The sequence below is a fragment of the Falco rusticolus genome, chromosome 6 (genome assembly GCF_015220075.1).
Source record: "Falco rusticolus isolate bFalRus1 chromosome 6, bFalRus1.pri, whole genome shotgun sequence".
Classification (NCBI taxonomy): Eukaryota; Metazoa; Chordata; class Aves; order Falconiformes; family Falconidae; genus Falco; species Falco rusticolus.
Window position 1 is genome coordinate 51,449,343 of NC_051192.1, and position 21,354 is coordinate 51,470,696.

The 21,354-nt window shown below is 37.1% G+C and overlaps 1 protein-coding gene across 1 annotated transcript in view; it reads right to left on the reverse strand.

Moving 5' to 3' along the window:
* Nucleotides 1-1,297: 1,297 nt before the first annotated feature.
* The window catches only part of PDE10A (phosphodiesterase 10A), a 191,935-nt gene continuing 171,878 nt past the window's right edge, over nt 1,298-21,354 (reverse strand). The window contains 4 exon segments of the mRNA XM_037392501.1: nt 1,298-5,959; nt 11,834-11,922; nt 16,264-16,344; nt 20,583-20,694. Coding sequence (XP_037248398.1) covers nt 5,842-5,959; nt 11,834-11,922; nt 16,264-16,344; nt 20,583-20,694 — 400 coding nt within the window. The 3' untranslated portion in view covers nt 1,298-5,841.

The window sequence follows — 21,354 nt, forward strand, 5'->3', positions numbered from 1 at the left end:
GACCATCAATGGCAACACAGCATGCTGTGCTACAAGAGCTAAGTCTGCATGACAAGCAGAAAAATACGAAAAGGCGTGTGACTGACAGCCACCAATTTTAAAAGCTTGGCCAGAAAGTCATTCATTGACTTCACCCTACAGTTCCTTGCCAACAACAGCAAAACAGGTGGAAAGGACCAAGTTAATAGTATCTACAGAAACATTCTCCTTTTATTGCCTATCTCTCAAAACTTAAAAAGCTAAAAGTATGCATTAAATGTCAGTGCAGTTTCTGTTTCATCACACAAGTTAGCCCAAGCAGCATGTCCCCTGCAGCAAACAGAGCTTTCTGGAAGGGGTGGCCGCAACAGCACAAACCCAAGTTTATTTTGTAAAAATATGTTTTTGACAACTTTATGCAGTACTTAGACCAAAAGAGTTGTCTTGGAAACCTGTTCCTGGTGAAGTTGTCCTAGCAATGCTGAGTTCCTTCATGTGGAAGGAGACCAGGAACATTTGGAGACCATGCTGAGAACCAGAGACAGAGCTCAGGTTGAACGCTCTATCCCAGGCCAAACATTTTAGAGCATGGAAGGATCATGCAGAGCCATAGACACAAGGCCGCTGAGGTCTATGGACAGCAACTACCCTGTTTACCGAACATGAACAGTGCAAGAGATCTTTGAAACAAATCAATGTATTAGGTGGGTAAATACACAGGATTTTTTTTTCCCCCTCATTTTTTTCACCTATTTTATAAATATCTGCTGATGTGTTCAAAATTGTGCTTTACGGTTCCCTGAATCTACCTCATCTTTTCAGGGTACTGCCATCTGTCAAAGCCTTAAAATTCGGCTGCAGGACTATTTTTTTTTACAATTCAGCATCTGAGCATGTCCATAATTCCCAAAATGTAGCAAATGATTCTGCATCAGCTGTACTGCCATTTGACAGTGGCAAAGCAATGATTTGTGTAGAAGTATCTGTCAACAGCAAGGTGAGCTCTCTGCCAGCAGGAGGGCAAACAGGAAAGTGGATCCCTTTGCAGTTTGTGACAATGTGAACTTGCAATAGGTGATAAAATATACATTTTTTTTCTTTTAAAAAAGAATGAACTTTCATGTTGCGAAAACACATCATAATCCATAAACTGCAATTACATGGAAAATCAGGCACCACCTTTTTAAAGGATTCTGTTATGTTTTGAATCCCTTTCTCCTGTGGTTTACTTGTGGTATAAACACACATATACACATACACACACACTTTCCCATCCCTCACTTCCACTCCCAATAATAGCAAAAATAAACGTGAAAAATAATATTAAAAAACTCTGTATTCAGTAATATTCACACCAAAGTATATGTATAGATATATCAATTAAAATTATGAACATTTCTAAATATATTTTATGTATCATACATATATTTATATGTATAATTACATATCCACAGAAGTAGTCTTGCTGTGCTAAAGCCAGCAGTAAAATCAAAACCAGGTTTCACAATAGGACACCCATATATGCATATGTACTGGCTGTTTGGTTTGTGAATTTATTTACAACTTAACTGTATCATAATAAATGCTTACTGTTCTATTGTACAAACGTAATAGTAAAGGTTTAGGTTTGTTTTTTAAATACAAAGACTGCAAATGAATACATGAAAAAAATTACACACCATGTACAGTATTTATAATTTATAAATGCAAAGTTAAGACCTCTTTAAATTATTGCACTTGCATATTTTTGTTTTTTTACAAAGATATTTTATATGTATCATATATATATATATGTGTGTGTAAATATATATATATATAAAACAATTTTTTCAGCTCACTAACTGTAGTAAAGTTGAATGTTGTTACCTTGAAGTTCTTTCTTCTTCACATAACAGCCCAACCTGAATTTTGAATATATATGAAACTACTCTACAAATCAGTTTGATCTACCCTAGAAAGCAGTCTGTTATTTTAGGTTGTTTGACAGAGTATACACCCGTATTACAATCGAGCACAGTTTTTGGTCAAAAAGCAAAACAGGAGTTATGATGTGCCTTTGCTAGATTGGGGTATATAACTTAAAGTTTGAACATGAACTTCCTTGTAGTAGTGTGCAGAAAGCCTTTTCTGTGTTTAGAATGAGTAAATTAATTGTTTCACTTCACAGAACTGTTTCTGTATCACAGTGTTTGAGGCAAATGCATTATTTCAAGAGGGTCATAATTGTTTTGAGCATCTAACAATCTATTTTTTTAACATGAATAGTTACTTGCTATCCCTACAATTTTAACACAAAATATTCTAAATGCAGTCACAGCAAACTGATCACACTGTTCTAAGTTTAAACACATGCCAGAAGTCTGTGCTACATAAAAAGATGAAATCCACACTGCATGTCCTCTCCAATGTAAATATGTTTTATCGCATACTTACTAAAAAAATCTATTGCATTTCTATAATGGTCACTTATAAAAAAAATAATAATACTGCCATGAGTTGAACCATTACAGCAGAACGTTGCACTATGGAACAAAATTCACAGAGTAATTATAACAGTGCAGTTTCTATCAGCACTGTAATAAAATATGCAACACCTCAGATGAGGAACATGCTATGTCAACTACTTTTCTCACTTAGTGCATACCTTCCAGGCATGATTTCATAATAGATTAGAAATGCTCAGATACAGCTTCAGCATTTTTACCTTTACTGGGCTTAGAAGGGAAAACCAATTGGAATTGTCAACAAACATAATGCAGTTCTGGGAGTATAAAGTCTAACACTTCTAGGAAAGGAGAGATCTGTTAGGGTTTTTATACATTCTTATTGATCTTGGGAAAATCAGCTTTAGCAGGATAAAAATGCAAGGAAGAATGGCTTTTGGCGATTTAATTTAAGATGCCTTACAGACCTAGATGTCTTACACTATCTGTGAGTTCCATTCGGAATTTGTAATAGTCAAATCTCAACATGAACTTAAGCCATGAAATTCAAATGCAGCTTCAGAGTTTTAATTTTTGGTGTTTTTTAATTTGGAAGCACGGGTATAAGTCTGCTCCTACAAAAAAAACCCAATCAACCAAACAACCCATATCTGAATCTTCACTCTGTAAATGCTGAGGCAGACTAAATTTGCTTAGAAAATACAGCCCATCATGGCGCTTTTTTTTTTTTTTTTTGTCTAGGTGCTAACAGAGAGTAACATTCTTGTCATGACCTCTCTCCTTTTACACACCAGGGAAACAAACCAAACCACAAATATTGACACCATAATTTTTAATTCTAATGGACATTGTACTATAGCAAACATATATATTACGTGGTTTGGATAGTTCTATATTAGAAACAATACCTGATTGACTTGAGACATTAATAGAACAAATTACTGACAATTTGACAGATTTGCTAGGGAACCATGTTTTGTATCAGTACTTATAACCTTCAAAATATAAATTATGTGATACTGCCAAATATTTTGAATGGTAAGTAACAGAACTAGTGAAGTTACCTTCACTGTCAATGAGTAAAAGATGAATTAAAAGCTTAACATACACACAGAAACAGAATGGCAAGCAATATTTTTGCAATGCTTGTAATATCAGCATTCAAAGAGGGAGAATAACAGCAATTATACTTAACCCATGAAGGAAAAACTACCCATCCAGTTGTTGGGGTATCTGAATTGCAGAGAGTATTTTTGTAGTCACTGTGGATTTGGATAATTTCCATGTAAATTAGGAACCATGGATTGCGTCTCAAGCAGATGAAAGGCTGCATCTGCATGATTTACTTAAAACAGAACTGCTAAGGATTAAAGCAGAGGACACAGCATGAGATACTATTCATTCTACTTTGGTGTGTTTCCTGCCATTTTTAAAAAAATGCCAAACTAATTTGCTGTGGTTAACAATGAATTTCTGCACTTAGAATTGGTAAAGCAAACAGAAAAAAATTATGGGGTTGCTGCTAGGTAATCTGTTCCATACAAATAAGGTAACTTCATATTGAATTCTCAGCCTCTGGGATATCTATGTACTGCAAAGGCTTAGGTGCATTTACATTATGCAATTATTTATCACATACTGTACACATGTACAGATACTGGTATGTGCTCGACCATAACAGAAGGCAAAACTCAAGAGTCCAAGTAATTTACATGAAACCCATACGATGGCATGCTTATTAGAGCAACACAGCTCAACAGACATGAGATGGAAAAAGAGAACCTGTGTTCTGTCTTTAAGACCCTATTAATTGTTAAAGTTACACAAATGGCCATGTTATCATGGAACAACTGCAAAAGTATATTACCTGTGAAAAAGCATATAATGCAGTATAGGCTGTATGTGAAAGGTATGCAAAGCCTGTGTTTTCACCTACTGTACGGATCAATATGAAGATTTTTTTCCTCATTATTTTTAAGGGAAAGATGAAGGCAAATTAAGTGTTGTTGAAACATACTCCGCAAAATTGCACTAAATTTAAAAGAGTGGCATTAAATGCAAGGTCTTAAAGTCTGTGCAGAGGTTTGTAAGGCTGAAGCCTAAGTCAGCACAGAACTGTAAACACACTATTTTAGCGTACTTTTCTTCAGTCAGCTATTCTTTCACTAAGAAAGGCAGTTCTAAGCCCTGGAAATTTTTCTGTACTAGGGGAAAAAAAGCAAACAGACAAATGGAGAATTTTTGTAATTTCACTCATCTCAGGATGGGGGAAAAGAGCAGCAGAAGACATGCAGTGTTACTGTGCAACACAAAAGCTAGTCAATACAAAAACATTTTTGATTTATTGTGATGGTACCACCATCCCTCTTATCAGACCTGACTTTTCTGACAAAGCTTTTGTTCCCAGCAGATAGCATACCTCGGGTATGTCTCCAATACCTTTTAAAATACAACTCAGCAGGTAGAAATAAAAATTATGACTTTACTTAATTGTGAGCTAGGCAAGGAAATCTTTGCTGTCACATTTAAATTTTAATCTGATACTTCTGTCACTATGGATACAAAAACTCCAACCTGAAACTCTCTTATATCAGAGATAAATATCCAGTACTTCCAGTGTTTAAAGGGAGGAGTTGTCTAGCTTTATAAACTATTCTGAAGAACAAAGCACCATCACTAGTTCTTTCAACGTTTGCCATGTAAGTGACAGATAATTTGCATCATGATGCTTGATGAAGTACTTTGAAACTTTAACCCGAATGTTGGTTTTCCTTTAGTTTGCAGCAAGAGAATTCACTGTAACCTAAGCATGAATGATAGCCTCCAAGGATTCTGCTGGAATTCAAACTGATTACAAGTAGATCACACATAAACATTCACAATAGCAATGGGTATATTGTTCTATTTATAGCCAAGAACTCCCAAGTGACACTGGTGTTAAAGCCAGCCACAGGACGGTATAATAAAAGTACCATTGAAACCCTTACTAGAAAGATACAATTTAGAAGTACCCCCTAAGATTTTATTCTGCCCCCCTCCCTGCCCCCCCATCAGTTTTAAATTAAGGCCTCAGCAATGTAGCCCATGAGATAAGGCCAGTCTTTTATATTCACAAGTTGTAAGTTCTCTTTTGATAGCTGACTCCAAAACATCTGGGTTGTCATTTTCCCTCTGTTGATGTTGTGTCACTAGTGTAGATCAGGAGATTGGCTGCCAGAGTCATTTAGCTGAGGTAACTCCATGAGTGTTACCTTCCTAGGCAGATCTACTTCTTAGCATTCTGTAGCTTTTCTTTTTCCTTTTTTTTCTCTCTCTTTTTTTTTTTTTTTTTAATTCCCCAAATAAAAATGAACCAAAACTAAAAACCCCCAAAATAAGCAGGGATGCTTTTCAGGTTCAAGCAATCTGTTGCTGCTGTTCAGTCATCGATCTTCACAGGAAGTGAATCTGAGGTCCCAGGAGCGAGGGACTGGGAGGGAATCCATATGGAGGCTTCCTCACCTCTTGTTACTTTCTCCCATTGGTTGAGATTGTCCCTAGAGATGCAAAGAAGTCAGAGGTAAAGCACAGTACATAAGTTTACCAGGATTTCTTCCTAACAACACTGTCTGTTGTACTATAATTTGAGATTTAGCTTTATGCTTTATATTGGTAACTGTCATCAAGATTTTATCATCTTTCGATTATTTCAGCCTTTACCTTCAGTTATTCTATTTTCTAATTCTGTGTGGCTCATACAGGTGTAGACTATATATAAGCCTACAGTATACCTTCCCCAGAATGAGCCCTGCAGCTACAGGCAGCACCTGATTCCATTACAGATTTCTAGCCCTCATGGCTGCAGAGAAAACCCAGCTGTGACCCAAGAGAGACACATCTGCAAAGACTGAAACAGCAGTCTGGACACAAGCAGCCTTCCTCACTTCAGACTTCAGGGATTTTACCACAGTGTACTTTGGCCCTTTTCAAAACCACCACAGAAATCAGGACTTTTGCCAGGAAACTTCCTTCCCTGGAAACCACAGAAGCACATTAAGCCTTCTTAAACTCCTGCACATGGGCTCTATAAAATGACGTGTGCCAACATCATAGTATCAACTTTCTATTACTATTATGGTGATCATACTGTCAAGCTAGCACATTTAAAAAGTAGTGCAAGCTGCTACATTTAAAGAGTAACTTCCCTGAGACAGAAAGTTTTTTTAGTGTCACAGCCTGGCCAACCCCCCAGTCCAAAGTTTGGTTCACAAGACATAAAATGATGAGGAATCAAGCTGGTGATGTTCTGATGATCTGAAGGGAGTACAGACCCATCATCTTACTTGTGGTACACTAGTACCACTCCAGTGACTTGGAATTCTATGCTGATGATATCCAACAGCAGACAATACTTGCTTGCAACCCGAGGCCAAATCTAGCATTCGGTCTTCCAATACAGAGAAAGCAAGCAAGCACAACTTCTCACTATCAGATACCTAGTTACTAAAACAACAGGTCTTAGATGTCTTCAGTAAACAAACAGGATGGTAAAAAGTGCTACGTGTCATATTATCTTATTACACTGGAATTTATGTTGCAGAGCTCTTCTGATTTTTATGTCACAGCTTTGCCAAAACAGTTGATAAGACAGCAATGAGCTGAAAGTGCAGTGAAGGGGTTAGAAAAAATGTGGCATTTTCTGGGGATGAGGGAAGGCAGGACCTGATGGAGCCTGTCACAGAAAGCTAGTGCCCTCTATGTCAGGGGTCCTCAAACTACAGCCCGTGGGCTGGATATGGCCCCCCAGGGTCCTCAATCTGCACCCCCCCCCCCCCCCCCCGTATTTACAGACCCCCCCTGCCCCCCGCCGGCGGTTTGGGGGGGAAACCAAGCAGCCGCAGATGGCCTCCTGCCACTTCATCCGTGCGCCGGCCCCCTGGTTAAAAAGATTGAGGACCCCTGCTCTAGGGTAACACCTACACCATTTTCTGCAGACAGATGGAAACCTGCTCTGCCAGTGCTCCAGGCCAACTGCAAGTCATGAAGCCAGCACTAATATGTGCTGAATCTCAGCTCACACAATCAGGCAATAAGGGTTATCAAAATCAAACTGTCACTATTTCTAGGTCCTTTTCCTGAAATTGGGAAAGTAATGAGAAGGATTGCAGCCAAAATATTTTTAAATTATACCAGTTTCATCAATAATTGAGAAACCTGAAAGCACATGGAAATTTGTTTAAAATTATTGGGTCTGAAATAAAGAGAAAAAAAAATAATCACCTCCCCTCATCCTCAAAATAAATATACTGTCATAGATTTGCCACTTTGGCAGGCCTACTGAGTGCGTGTGCTACAAAACACACATAGGACTTACTCTGAACACTAACACAGGTAGCTGGTAGTTTTGATCTACAATGAATGACAAAAGAGTATTTTAAAAATGTGGAATAAATTACAGGACTAGAAAAACTTCTAGATTCTTTGCTGCTACTTTACCTCAGAGAAATCAGTGACTGATACTTTTTTGCTTTGTTGTTTTTAAAAGATTTAGATAATATGATTCATTTGCCTTTGTGCTCCCAATGAAGCCCTGGCTCCTGAGTGTCTGGAATAAATGCCCAGAGGCTCTCAAAATAAAAACCTTGATGCTGACATGCTGCCTTGGCTGCTTCTGCTGCTATTATTTGCAGCTGGTGTCTGCCTTCCAAACAACTCAAGGATGCAGCAGTTTAAACACTGTGTTCCAAGAACGAGCACTGCTGGTGAGGGGGTGATATCAAAATCAGTTCAGTCAGCAACTGAGGCAATACCAGACAGGAACGAGGCTGTATTCCTCTCCTCACACTGAATAAGTTACCTGTCAAAACTAAAGGAAAAAAACAGTCTAGTGCGAAATCAGCTATTTGCAACACTCTGGAGTAACCTAAACCCTGCAATAACATACATTTTTAGTAACTGGGGAGTTGAAATTAGATCTAAGTTCTTGATTTCCTACTCTGCATCTCCTAGTCTGAACTCTCAACACTTCCTCCTCAACCCCCTCAAACAGACAGCAGAAGGTAATCTCAAGGCTAAGCTAAAACTATCAAACTGCTCCTCAGAAGACTTTATGCCAGGGTGTGGATTTTCAGGAAGCTCTTTAGTCTTACGGAGGTTTTACACCCCATCCACACACCTATGCTCCAGTTCTGCATCAGTGCAATCTGAATTAAGGAATGTATAAGAACAAGGTGAGGAGCTGTGTCTGTACAGAGCTGTGCCCAGTCTGGAGGCTGTGGCAGTATAGCTTTCAGAAGTATCAGTATTATAACTATAATTAGAACTCCAAACAATAAACATAATTTCTAGAATAGAAAAAGTTCATATAATCTCTGCCACCAGTCTGATTGCTTTTACTTCAGACATCATGCCTTTTGCAGAGACACCCACTGTTGAAAATATGTCCATGCTTGATCTTTAGAATCACGGAGAATCTTTCATCTAGAACCCATATGCATGTGGGTTCTTGACACTCTGCAATTCAACTTTAAAACTCCTCAGCTGAGTACTGAAAGATGGACTGTGAGGTATTACAAGCCACTTTTGCCAATAAGCCTCATATGGATATCCGTATGGCTAGAAAACAAAAGATATGGGTCTTCCCAGAACGCTGCTCCTGAAAAAGACACCATGCAGTCTTAAGTGCTCATCCTAGACTCTCTGCACCTCAGTTCCCATCAAGTGGAGTAACAATGCTTCTTACCAAAGGTACTGGCAGGCTTACACAACTTGTTCTACAGTAAATATAAACCCAAATATAAACCTCCCATTTGATTGTGCTAGTGCCAGAACTTTCCTGACATCCAGCGCTGAGGTTACTTTATTAGTCATACAGACTCTGCAAGAGATTTTCATGTGAAAAGCATATAAATACTGATTTGGGGAGTAAAAGTACACCCAGCTGTTGACAAGTAATACAAAAGAAATAAAAATTTTCACATATATAAAGCAGTTTGACAATATTTATTAGCTTGAGTAGAGACAGGTCACTGGAAACACTCATGAGAGCATTACTGCCTTTCTAATGGTAGGTATTATAGTCAATAGTACATATACCCATTAAATATATAGTGGGTATAAAACTCTGACTGACAACATGGTTATGCAAAGTACAATCTGTGTTCCAGTTACATGGATTGAAAAACCGATCATTTAGCTTTCAGCCATCAATACAGCTGACGCAACATGCATTCAAGCAAGGATTACAAAGAGTTAGAAAACTTCCAAGAACTCAGACTACCTCTCAGTAAAGCAGTTATAAAGCATCACAACCTTGCAGAGACTGAAAGGATTACAAGTGGTTCTGTAATTTACTTCATGTTCTCTGACTTCACACTGAAAGCAACACTTCTTTATTTATCAGCATACACATTATTCAATAATCACACTACCAACATGTATATATTAGGTCAACATGGCCCGGGGAGTACATGTTCCTACCCCATACTGTAGCTCTGACTTCCAAAACAGGATTTAGACTTTAATACCATTATGATAGTAACACACTCCACAGCATTTTGAAACTGGACAAGTGTTTAATGCTATCTTGTAACTGATGGAATCACTAAAATATGCACTTATGAATACTTCCATGTTACTCAATTTAGGATAACAAATTACAGCCTATTATTTACCAGATATTGTTACTTTCATAGCTTCTAAGGACAAAAGACACTAACAGAAGGATCACCTAGCCCGGTCTCCTGGAAAAGACAGGCCTTAGTAATTTTATCACAGTAACTGTGCCTCAGGCCTGTATCCTTTTTACCTTTCTCTTTTTAGAACTATACCTAGCTCCGGTTTAAGATCTTCAATTGACAAAATTCCAAAAGATTTTTTTTTTTTTTAAAAAAAGACATATTCACCATATTCCTTGTTTGAACATTTGGGCTTCAAGTAGTCTTTGCCTGCTAAATTAATGAACTTGTTCTACTCAGAACACATACTATGGAGACTGTCACAGATTTTGAAAAAGTAATTCTCTTGGATAAACTAAATACATCATGTCAGATTTTTTAGTCTCTCACTATAAGCTCTCAAAACATTCTTTAAGCTCTTTCTTAATCTTTTCTTATTTGCTTGTGTCTTCATCCACTCTTCTTAAAGCACAGACACTAAACAGGATTCCATCTGTAGCCCCATTAATGTAACAACTGCAGAGGTATAGTCTCTAATCCTACTTAATATTCCCCTCCAAATCCACCTAAGGGTTGCAGAGCCATGCCCAGCAGTGGGACCTTAGAGGCAGCTGACTATTAATGATGGCTCCCAGATAGATATTCACTGCTTCTCGTAAGATAGTCCATTGTCCCACTGGTACAGACCTACATATTCTTCTCATAGCTACATGAAATACTGTCTGGGTGCAAAGGAAATTACTTGCTAACCACTACCTTAAATTTCACAGTATTTTGTATATAGTGGGCACCCTTCTGTCACTTCACACAGGTCATTTAATCCACAAGATCAGGAAAGTGACAGACTTGGTAGATCTGCCAGACAGGACAAAGAAAAAGTTCAATGCAAGCTAGAAAAAGGACCACAGGAGAAAAAATAAAGATTATGAGAAAAGTCTTAGCAAGAGCATAGAAAACAGGCCTCTTTTCCCTGGATGTGACTAAAGATTGGTGGCACTTTATGAACCAACTGTTTTTCTTTAGGGAATACCGATTAACCTGAAACTGGAACATTTTCATGAAGTATGCTGGTTTCAACATAAGTTTTGTCAGGAAAGATTGCTAAGGTTCAGGATATAATTATTGGACAGAACTACCTACAAAGAGTTTCATGATCATTCCAGGGTACAAGCAACCAGTTGGCTAAGGACCATTGCCTCTTCTCCAGAAGATCCCAAGCTACATGCCAGCTGACTGATAGGAAAACATTACATTTGCTTCTCCCAAATCCCAGTGGTACTATCCTTATGCTCCCAATTACTGAATATTCCAGGGATCTTTACTTTTCTGCTTTTTAATAAAAAATGTTCTGACATTAAATAAAACCACATGCAAACCCATGTTTTTTTAATGAAACAGAATTCTAGCCAATCTTAGTTGTGAGAACTATGTTGAAGTAAAAAGGACACAGAGGGAAATTGCACTGAACCAGCCTAGATAAGGATATATAAGCACTGAACCTCTTTCCCTCTAAATGCTTTTGGGGTCAAATGCATTTAATCAGCTGTGTCTGTAGATCTGCACTGGATAGTCCCAGCCAGTGGTTATTACCTCTGGATTTCTGCACAGATTAATGTGAGATGCGTAACCCTGTTTATCTGCATGCAAATTCTAAAATTAAAAGTCTGTTTTTCCAGCCAAACTTGTAAATCATGTTTTTTTTTTTTTTTCTTTAACCAAGCTACATGCTATGCAAAAACTTGTACATTTACTCACCTGCATGCTCGGAGTAGTGGCCCAGTTGGAGGAAATATCTGTGCAAGTGTGGTGTAACATGGGATGGCTACAGCATTGTAGAACCCAATCTATGAAAAATAACAATTAAAAAGTTAAATGTTGCCAAACTACAATACTGGCAGTTAACAGCCAACTATCTCAAAGCTGTTGACTACTCTCTTAATTACTGCTTATGTTAGCACTTCATACTTCTGCGTCTCCTCTCAATATCTGAATACTTTAAAACGAAGCAGTGAAGTCTCTGGCAATTACAAGTTGTTTACATGCCTCTCTGTTAGGACTAATATGGCTGCTTCAGACAGGATTTTCTATGGGACCTTTTATTGTCCAATTGATTTAAACTGATCTACTCAGGATCTGTTTGGCTTTTTGGTGTCAGTAGTGGCTGGAAGTAGGTGTAGGTGGCAGAACCATTTCATAGAACCACAGAAAAGTTGGAATGGATTGCAAGGGACCTTAAAGATCATCTGGTTCCAACCCCTTGCCATGGGCAGGGACACCTTCTGCTAGAACAGGTTGCTCAAAGCCCCATCCACTGCAATTTCTGCAAACTATAGTCTTGTGATGTTTGGTTTTTTTTTTTTTTCTTTTATAAAAGGAAAGTTGTACAGCATTGCTAAAACATGGTCAAATTCTGGATGGTTCTGATGTCCTCCAGAGTATGTATTCCATACTTTAATTTACTGGAGATGCTAGGGGTTTTGCACCTTTGGAAAGTGTACACTGTTACCAACAATTGGTTTTCAAGTTCTTTTAATGTATGTGGTTCAGTGACATATATTTTTACCATTAGCATATAAACCTATTTAGAGAACATCAAATGAGCACCTTTTTAATGGTATCTGATTCATACAGGCTCAGAGGCCTATGACAGCTGCCATGTCACAGCTGAATTGTCATGACATGATGGAATTTTTAGAAAATGCTACTTATCTATTAGCAAGGATGACAGGTTAAATTCAGATCCATTATAACATCACTCATTCATCTCAGACTCTTACGATAGTTACAGTAGTGCACGATGATCCTTTTCTTTGGGCAGAGTTTTTAAATGCCTTTTATTGAAATACCATATACTGTACTGTGACCAAAGCATTTAAGAAGAAGTCTCCTTTTACCAGTCTGATTTCTGAATAAGGGACAACATTTAAAGAGCAACTCTTGCCATCACCTCCATCAATGCAGAGATTCCTCCCATTCTGCTAGGTAACAAGTCCATTCTGTACTTAGAAAAAAATAAGATACATTTTCTGACCTGAGAACCTAATAGTTTGAATAGAAGTAATCATATGTAACCAACAGAAAGAAACTGCATCTGGTGAGAAGGCAAGGCTGCACAAAGCTGTGAAGTCTGCTCAACAAAAAGTTATGCATAGTGCATTGTTTTCTTCCTATGTGCTTTTTCTTGTGGGTTTTTTTTTTTTTTCCTTTGCTTGTTTGTAAGACGGACTACTCCGCTTGTCTGCAGCTCTTGTATTCTGAGACTTGTTTGTTTAAACATTAATAAATTCATCACTCGCCATCAGAGAACCACTCCAGTCAGCTAACGGCCTACTAAAGCAACTGTTTGTGTACCTAGAAATTGAACTGAAATGAGGTAATAGCAGAAGGTGTCCCTGCCCATGGCTGGGCGGTTGGAACTAGATGATTGTTAAGGTCCCTTCCAACCCAAACCATTCTATGATTCTATGATTTCACTGGAAAATGGCAGATTACTCCACAGCTATCAAAAATTAAAATGGCACCTTAGGTACAGTCACAATTCTGGCTCAATGGGAAGTGTGTTGCCATTGCAAAACATAAAAGATTTTAACCAAACTAAGTTCATTTGCAATATAATCTGAACAACCTTCTCTTTGGAACCCTGATATTTAGAATAAAATGTGTCCTTTAAGGTCCTGAAATCTTTTAGGTTAAAATGTGTATCAATCAAGGAAGAAATAGCCTAAAAGGCTCAAAGGATTTAGGTTTTGAATAAAGCCAAGCTAATTAAAAACATTCCTTTACAAACAATTCCATTTCTGATGAGAGCAAACTCGCACAAATCCCTTTTGTAAAAGGATTAGATTATCTGAATAAATTATTGCAGATTGATTTTCATGTTGCCATGGCTAGACAGAAAGCCTAGAGTTCGCTCAGGTACAAGCAAACTGTTGAAGTCATGGCAGGAAAGGCAAGGTATTCTGAAGACACATAAGCAAGAGGAACTAGAAAGTATCTTTAGTTTCTGAAATAAATTTTCCCTGTCTCTTCAACTGCGCATCTTAAACATACCGCTAGCTTTAAGAGCTGGATCTTCCATGTTCTGACTGAAGAAAGAAATCACCCTTAACATATTAATCTTCACTGCATGAGAGTAAACTTTTTATTTCTACCTTGAAAACTATATTTTGGAGGTAAGCTTTGAATGGCTGAAGGACATGAACTGTTCCTTCTCTCTCCCTTCATTACTCAGGCTGGCTTGACTTGTTTATGAAAAGTGCTTTCAGGTCACTGCATAGTTTTGGCATTTCTATTTTCTTCACAGGTTACAAAAGGAGGGGCAGAAAAGAAGGTGATGGGATCTTTGCTGAATCAGGAACAAATCCTCAGTGCAGGCTCCACAGCAGGAAGACACCAAACTCAGAGACCTTAGAGGAGCTGTGCTGCAAAGGGTGTAAAGGGCAACAGAAACCCAGTGATCCAGCCACCCAAGTGAGAGGAAGAGCCAAGTACAAGCTGTTCTCATCAAAGATGAGTAGCTGAGGCAGAAGTAGTTGTCTTCAGAGGTTGCATGTTTACACAAATCTTCATTTCCTAAACATCATTGTAATTTAAATAAGGTATTAATGCTTTAATTAAAGGCCACATAAAAATCCTCATTAATTCTTTTTGTTAGAGCCCAAGGAAATGGATGATAATGCTTTATTAAACTATTTAGTCTCTACTTAAGTACAGGAATGGTTACTTTCACCGAGTTATGTATGTCTTAAATCTCACATTTTGCTGTAACATTGTTTTAAGACACAGCAGCTTCAACTGTACTACTGAAGTTGGCTTTTGTCGTCTATTTTGCTTAATATTTCACTGTTATGCTATTAAGAAGCATGAAACTGAGCACAAAGTAAAAAAGAACCTGAAGAAAACAGTACCTGGAAAAAAAATTATTGCATTTTAAAGAGGAAAAAGGAGCTTATTTCTTAGATCTGTGGTTTCAACCCATTAACAATTCTTTCAGAAATGCCAACATGACTATGTACTACAATACTGTGTACTTTTCAAGATCATCAAAGATAACTAATCTAGTGTGTGGAAAAATAAATCACATGCAGAAAAATGTTTCTTCTCTTTTTTAGGCTTATACTGAGCACAGAAATTTAGTAAATTAACTGCTAAGTCCTTAATATAATAAGGGTAATCGTTTTAATGCTAAAAAATGATAGAGCATGTGTCAAAATGTAAAGTGTCAGAATATAAAAAATTCCATACTCTTTCTTACAAGTTATTAATCTACAGTGATTTTGTGATACTTTGTCATGTTTATTTCAAATGTTATTTTTAATTTCAGAATTCATTAAATGCTTTGTGAGTGCTAACTACTGACAATTAAAACATCAGAGGCCACTGAAATAAAAAAAACCCTTATGCATATATATATATTTGTATATGAATGGAGAATTTAAATTTATTTTTCCCTGCTCAGATAATCAAAGAACAAGCTACTTTTTTCATTTACCCAAAAAAGTTAGTTCAAAGACCTTTCTTCCACCTAAATTTATGTTACAATTTTGCCTAAGAAAAGCATAAAAAAGCAGTCATTTCTGCACAGAAAAATCAGTACTCAAAGACTTTGAAAAACAGTTGAGGCTTTTAGAAATACACCCTTTACTGCTTATCCTCAAGAAACTCTTCACATTATTCTTTTTTCTTTTTTAAGAATGTCAAAAAGCAGTGATTGTAGTTATCCAAAAATATGATGAAGTTTTGGTCCAGAATCACAAATATTTTGAAATCTGAAACTGAGTATTTTAATGAAGAACAGGTGACAAAGTTCATTTTGCATTCAGGGTAAAACTGCAAAACCCAAAACCTTTGAGCTGAAAGATGAAGCAACTACTTACTAAGTTGAAAAAGTGTTTTTGACACCTCTCAAAATCGTAGGTGATTGTGGTTTAGCTAGAGTTACAAACACAGAGAATGGAGCAAGTGACAACAGCAAAGAGCATACTGTCATTTAAGTAAAGATTTGAAAACAAGTTTTCCACTGCTACTTAAAAAAAAAAAACTATCACTGTTTTGCATGCAGAACATAGAATTCATACTCAACATCAAATGCAATATGAACTAATATATATATATATATATAAAGTGTTTTCCGTACATGTTTTATTAACACTATAAACATGTATCATTTTACTGAGAGTTCATACCTGACCCTGAGGGACTTCATCTTTCTTGTCTCTGTCCATCATAGGAATAGGTTGAATACCTGTTTTCTTCATCTCATCACCCTGGACAAAAGCAGACAGAGAGAGAGATTAGGACAAGACTACCGAGATCTGAATTAATTTCCATCTTCTATTGTATGTCAATCTAAAAATTCAGCATTTAAAATATTGTGTGGTACCAGTCCAAGGCAATCTCAGAAAACTGCTTAAGGAGGGGCTCATTTTATACATTCACCTAAACGATAAGGTAAAACAGCAGATCCTAAAAATGAAGTTTTTGAGTCAATGTACACACATTCTCCTTGTTTCCAAGGGGGTCTCCATAATAAAAAGCAACTGGAAGAAAAAAAAAAACAACAAATAAATCAGTTCATTCTATTCTGTTCTATTCATAGTCAGTCTCATCTTTCAAAACATGACCTGTTTAAAGCACTATACTATGATGACCAGCAGAACACAACTCCTCCATCAAAGTAAAAGCTGAGTAAAAGAAGTGAATGTACAATGTGCCCTCTTTGTCAACAATCCAGTCTTTTTGACAATGCTGCTTTGAAGAAGCCGCCTGTCAAACAGCCTTCTTTTCTTTAAGTATGTTATCCCTCTACATTTGTAAGATGAATAGTGGGAAGGATGCAGTATATGTAAAGACCAGATATATGCAATGTACAAGAGAAAACTGTCTCCTTGTATTTACCCATTACCAGCAGAGCAGTCAAAACACATTTCGGAGCACTATACTGGGCTTGAACACAATTACTCCTTAAAAATCTGTAAGTAGCTGGCTACTTTCTCTAACAAATTGAAGTTTTCCAAGTCTTATGCCTCAACTGCATCGTCAAAACACCATGGATGTTTAATCTTGAGGTGCTAAAGGCAACTACAGCTGCAGCAATGGTTGCTTTTGGCTACTGCTCATATCTGAGATTCCAAAGTCAATATGATCTTCAAACTGTTAACCTTATGTATGGAGTTTGCATAGCAAGGTTTAGGTAGTGGGGATGGGGGTGCTACAGGAGTGACTTCTGCGAGAAGATGCTAGAAGCACTTTGAGGGCTGCTATAGGGCAACTTAAATCCATCCCAGCCAGACACAATACACCTTATTCGGGGACAAAGTTTATTTAGGGTAACTGCTCACACAATATTTCCTTATCTGTGTCCTTTAATATGAGATTCAACTTTTTAGCTATCTGAAAGTCTGGGACGTTTCCTAAATCCATGTTCTATGCTTCTGCTACAGTTAGTGAAGGCATCTCCAGAAGACAATGTATTGTATCTCCCTCCTTTCCAAGGAAGGATTTCGGCATCTTTACTCTAAGAGAAGTTTGCAGTATAATAAATTGATTCTAGTTTGAGCAGAGCATCTTTCTGTTTGACTGCCTTGCAACTACTGTAACTATAGAAAGTTCTGGAAGTCAATTCCCTCTTACATATTTAGCCTCAACATCATATTAACTACGATCCTGCTCAATTAACCAAAGATGTAATCAGGAAGCTATTTTTGAATTGGTATCTGTAGTAGTCTCTCATATTTTTTCACCTAGTCAAGAGACTACAATCATTGAGTCTGGTCTCTGTTAGACATTTTACTGCTGAAAGAAACAAAAGGAAAAGCTTCCTTCCTCAGCTGATAAAAAAAGATGCCTATAGCAATTCCAAGCACAGAAATTCAGTGGAGTGTTATTTAGGAGCTATAAGCAAATTTTGGTTTCATCTGCCCCCAGTAAATAATACTTTTTTTTTGCATTTGCTTGATGTACTGCAATTGATTGATCCAAGACTATCTGCAGCTACTGTAGTCTCAATGATAAACTCCTCAACACTAAACCATTCAGCATCATATGATTTCACACTCTTTGCTTAACATAAGATCAAGTGCCTGAGAAACACCTGAAGTCAGAGCTTTGAGGAAACTGTACAGCCTCTGACTGATTATGCCAAAATTGAACAAAGCTCAGATTTATGTTTGCCATCTCACCTTGGGGGAAAAAAAAGAAAGAAAAAAAAAAGGTACCACAGAATCACAGCATGGTTTGGGTTGGAAGGGACCTCTTGGGATCATCCAATTCATCCCACACACCTGCCCCAGCAGGATCAGCTAGAGCAGGTGATCCAGGGCTGTGTTCATTCAGCTTCTGAATATCTCCAGTGATGGAGACCCCACAACCTCTCTGGGCAACCAGTGCCACCAGTTGACCACCCTCACAGTAAAAAAGTATTACCTTTAGTTGGAATGCACGCACTAGAAATACAAGTGTTTTCTTCTGTTCAGTATGTGCAAACACATATATGATACACTGTTATGAAAAAAATACTGCTTTTATCCTCATAGTTATGATCATGGCCAGAAAGTTAAAGTTGAAATTTTAAGCAAAGAAGCTTGTATCATAGTTGCATCGCTAGAATAATTGGCTTAAAATCTCTAAAAAAATACTGCAGAAATGGTTTAATGACTGCCTAGTGTCTCACATCTCAAAAAATAAAAATCAAAGCAGATAAATCCTGTAATCCTATATAACTGATCAGCAAACATATTATTTTGCTTGAGTTATAGCACTATAGGAAAGCTTCATGTTGAGTGACAACAGGCTAGGTCTTAGCTGAAAGCACTAACTATACTGGGCTTTGTCCAATAAAGAAAAGATCAGCGTGACATACCACAAAACTGATGCAAACTCTTCTGCAGTTACTGTTTTAGCTAATGATTACACAAAGAAGAAATATTATAAACATGCTCTGATTAAATCATTCAACATATTAAGATTATGAGTTCAAGCAGTAATTAGAGGCAACAGTCTATCCTACTTCTAGAAGGTAACATAACCATTCAATCTAGTCAAATATACTTTTCTAGAGTTTACCTTTTTTCCAATTAAGGAACAATTTATGCAGTAAAACAGAGTCTAAACTTTCTATTGATTTGGCTTTCCCAGGATTTTCTTTATATCTGTCTCCGGCTTTCCAATTTCCAGAAGCATTTAGATCGGTGGCTGAATTTGTCAGCCATCCTGACTGGATCACAACATATCCAACTTCTGCCATGTATTAATTAACCTCTTCTTAAAGAGGACTCAGTAAAACACCAACTACAGAATTCAATTTCTGTCAATAACTTCTAATTTACATTTGCTCCATGAAGTAGCAATTTAACAAGATACACCTTTATTAACTTATCGTTGGATTACAAAACAGGTTAAAGTTGGGGCAAGCTCAATTATGTCCATAGTTCCATCTTTATTATTGTTGAGTAGGAAAAATCAGTTTGATCCTTCCTTCTCCACTTGGTTCACCAGATTTGCATGAAAAAGTCTTTTCACAAGTAAGCAAAAGAGTTGAATATGTAATCAGTGAGGCAGATCAGTATTATACGTCCATTATATCATTCATAAAAACACACCAGTGCTGACATTATAGAAAGTGAGTACTGAACTAGATTTTTGAGCTTATATAGCCTGCATTTTTCAAATATTTTATTGTAGTCTGAGCTGTTCGCAATTAAGAGAATGAAAACACGTGAATACATGTAACACCCACAAGCCATGCACACCTTGAATTTCATAATGAACACACAACAGGCAGGACAACAATCTCAGCACTATATGCATGCTATATCAGATCTATGAGCTTGATTTCCATTTTACACCTGTGTAAAACAGAAATAAGCCACTGAATTCTGCAGGCTTCCACAGGGCACATAACAGAAAAGAGCAACACTTTATGATACATGTGTGCAATAGTAGCTCTGAAAATACAGCACATCTTTTACAACTGCATACTTGAACTCTGCAACACTGTCAGAATTTATTCTTTATCCCTAAAATAGTCACTTCCACTTTACAAATGATCAGATAAGGAAATTGTAAGGTTTGTCATATTTGCTTTAGCATTTCCTAGACACATACTACAGCTTCACAAGTGTGTTTCAAGGCAAGTGACATGGAAGCTGGTTTCATATTTTGAATTTTAGAAAAACAGATCCTTTACAAAACTACAGCTAGTGACTCAAAAAGCCTTACAGATTTTCTTCTATGTTCCATTGCTTGATCATTTTACATTAGGGCATACTTTTTAAATTCATCTTTAACAGAGAGAAGAAACATTGCCTGACAATTAGGAATCTAACTCAGCTCTTTAAATAGCTTCAGAGTAAACAACAATAAATGTGCATGCATCAATGAACATTCTTTAAAACAAGCATGCTAAGATATTGATTGAAAAATACTTTTCTTCTTCTTCTTCTTCTTCTTCTTCTTCCTGGATGCTTCCATTTATAAAGATAGTAAGCAAAAGAAACACACATACCTCAGCCCAGAATTCCGCATATATATCATTGGCCGTCAGTCTGGTAACCGGCCACAACTTTGTTACAGAACACAGATCACAAGCTGTCATCATCAGACCAATCACTCTGTCTCTAAAATAAAATAACATTAAATTGTGAGTTAAATTGGTAAAGAATTAATGAACACACTGCAAAGTTTTTACTTGCCCTTCCTCAGTTCAATCAGCAGTAAAGTACCTATAATACAAAATTTCCTCCACTTTGCTTGTTTCTTCCTCGCTTGTTTATGATTCATTGGTAAAGCATCACACAAATGGTATATTATAATCCCTGTAGTATTCCCTGCATTGTTTGCAGCCAGAGTTCACTGACCACCCTCTGCACAATCGCATTCACAGAAAAGCACGCAAGAGTCTCTGCATTGTTAAAACACTCACACACCCCTCCTTCATTTTCTGAAAATACAGTACAAGTCTATAAAAAGAAAGACAGCATATCCTGTTGTTGGATTTCTTTCTGTTCTTTAAAAGAGAGAAACACATGCTCAAAAAAAGAGGAAAAACTAGTCCTGAGACTGCCTCAAGGTACTGTCATTGCTTTGTTGGAATGAATTCTAACCCTGACAGAACAAGAATCCTACACGTAACTCTGTCCTACACAGCAACGAATCTGCTCACAGAATAACTGAACAGTATCAGTGGGCTTATAACCATTATTAGCATAAGGCACACACACACAAAAATCTTATTTAAACAGTTTTCTAGCACTTATCTACCACCCCAAACCTATGGT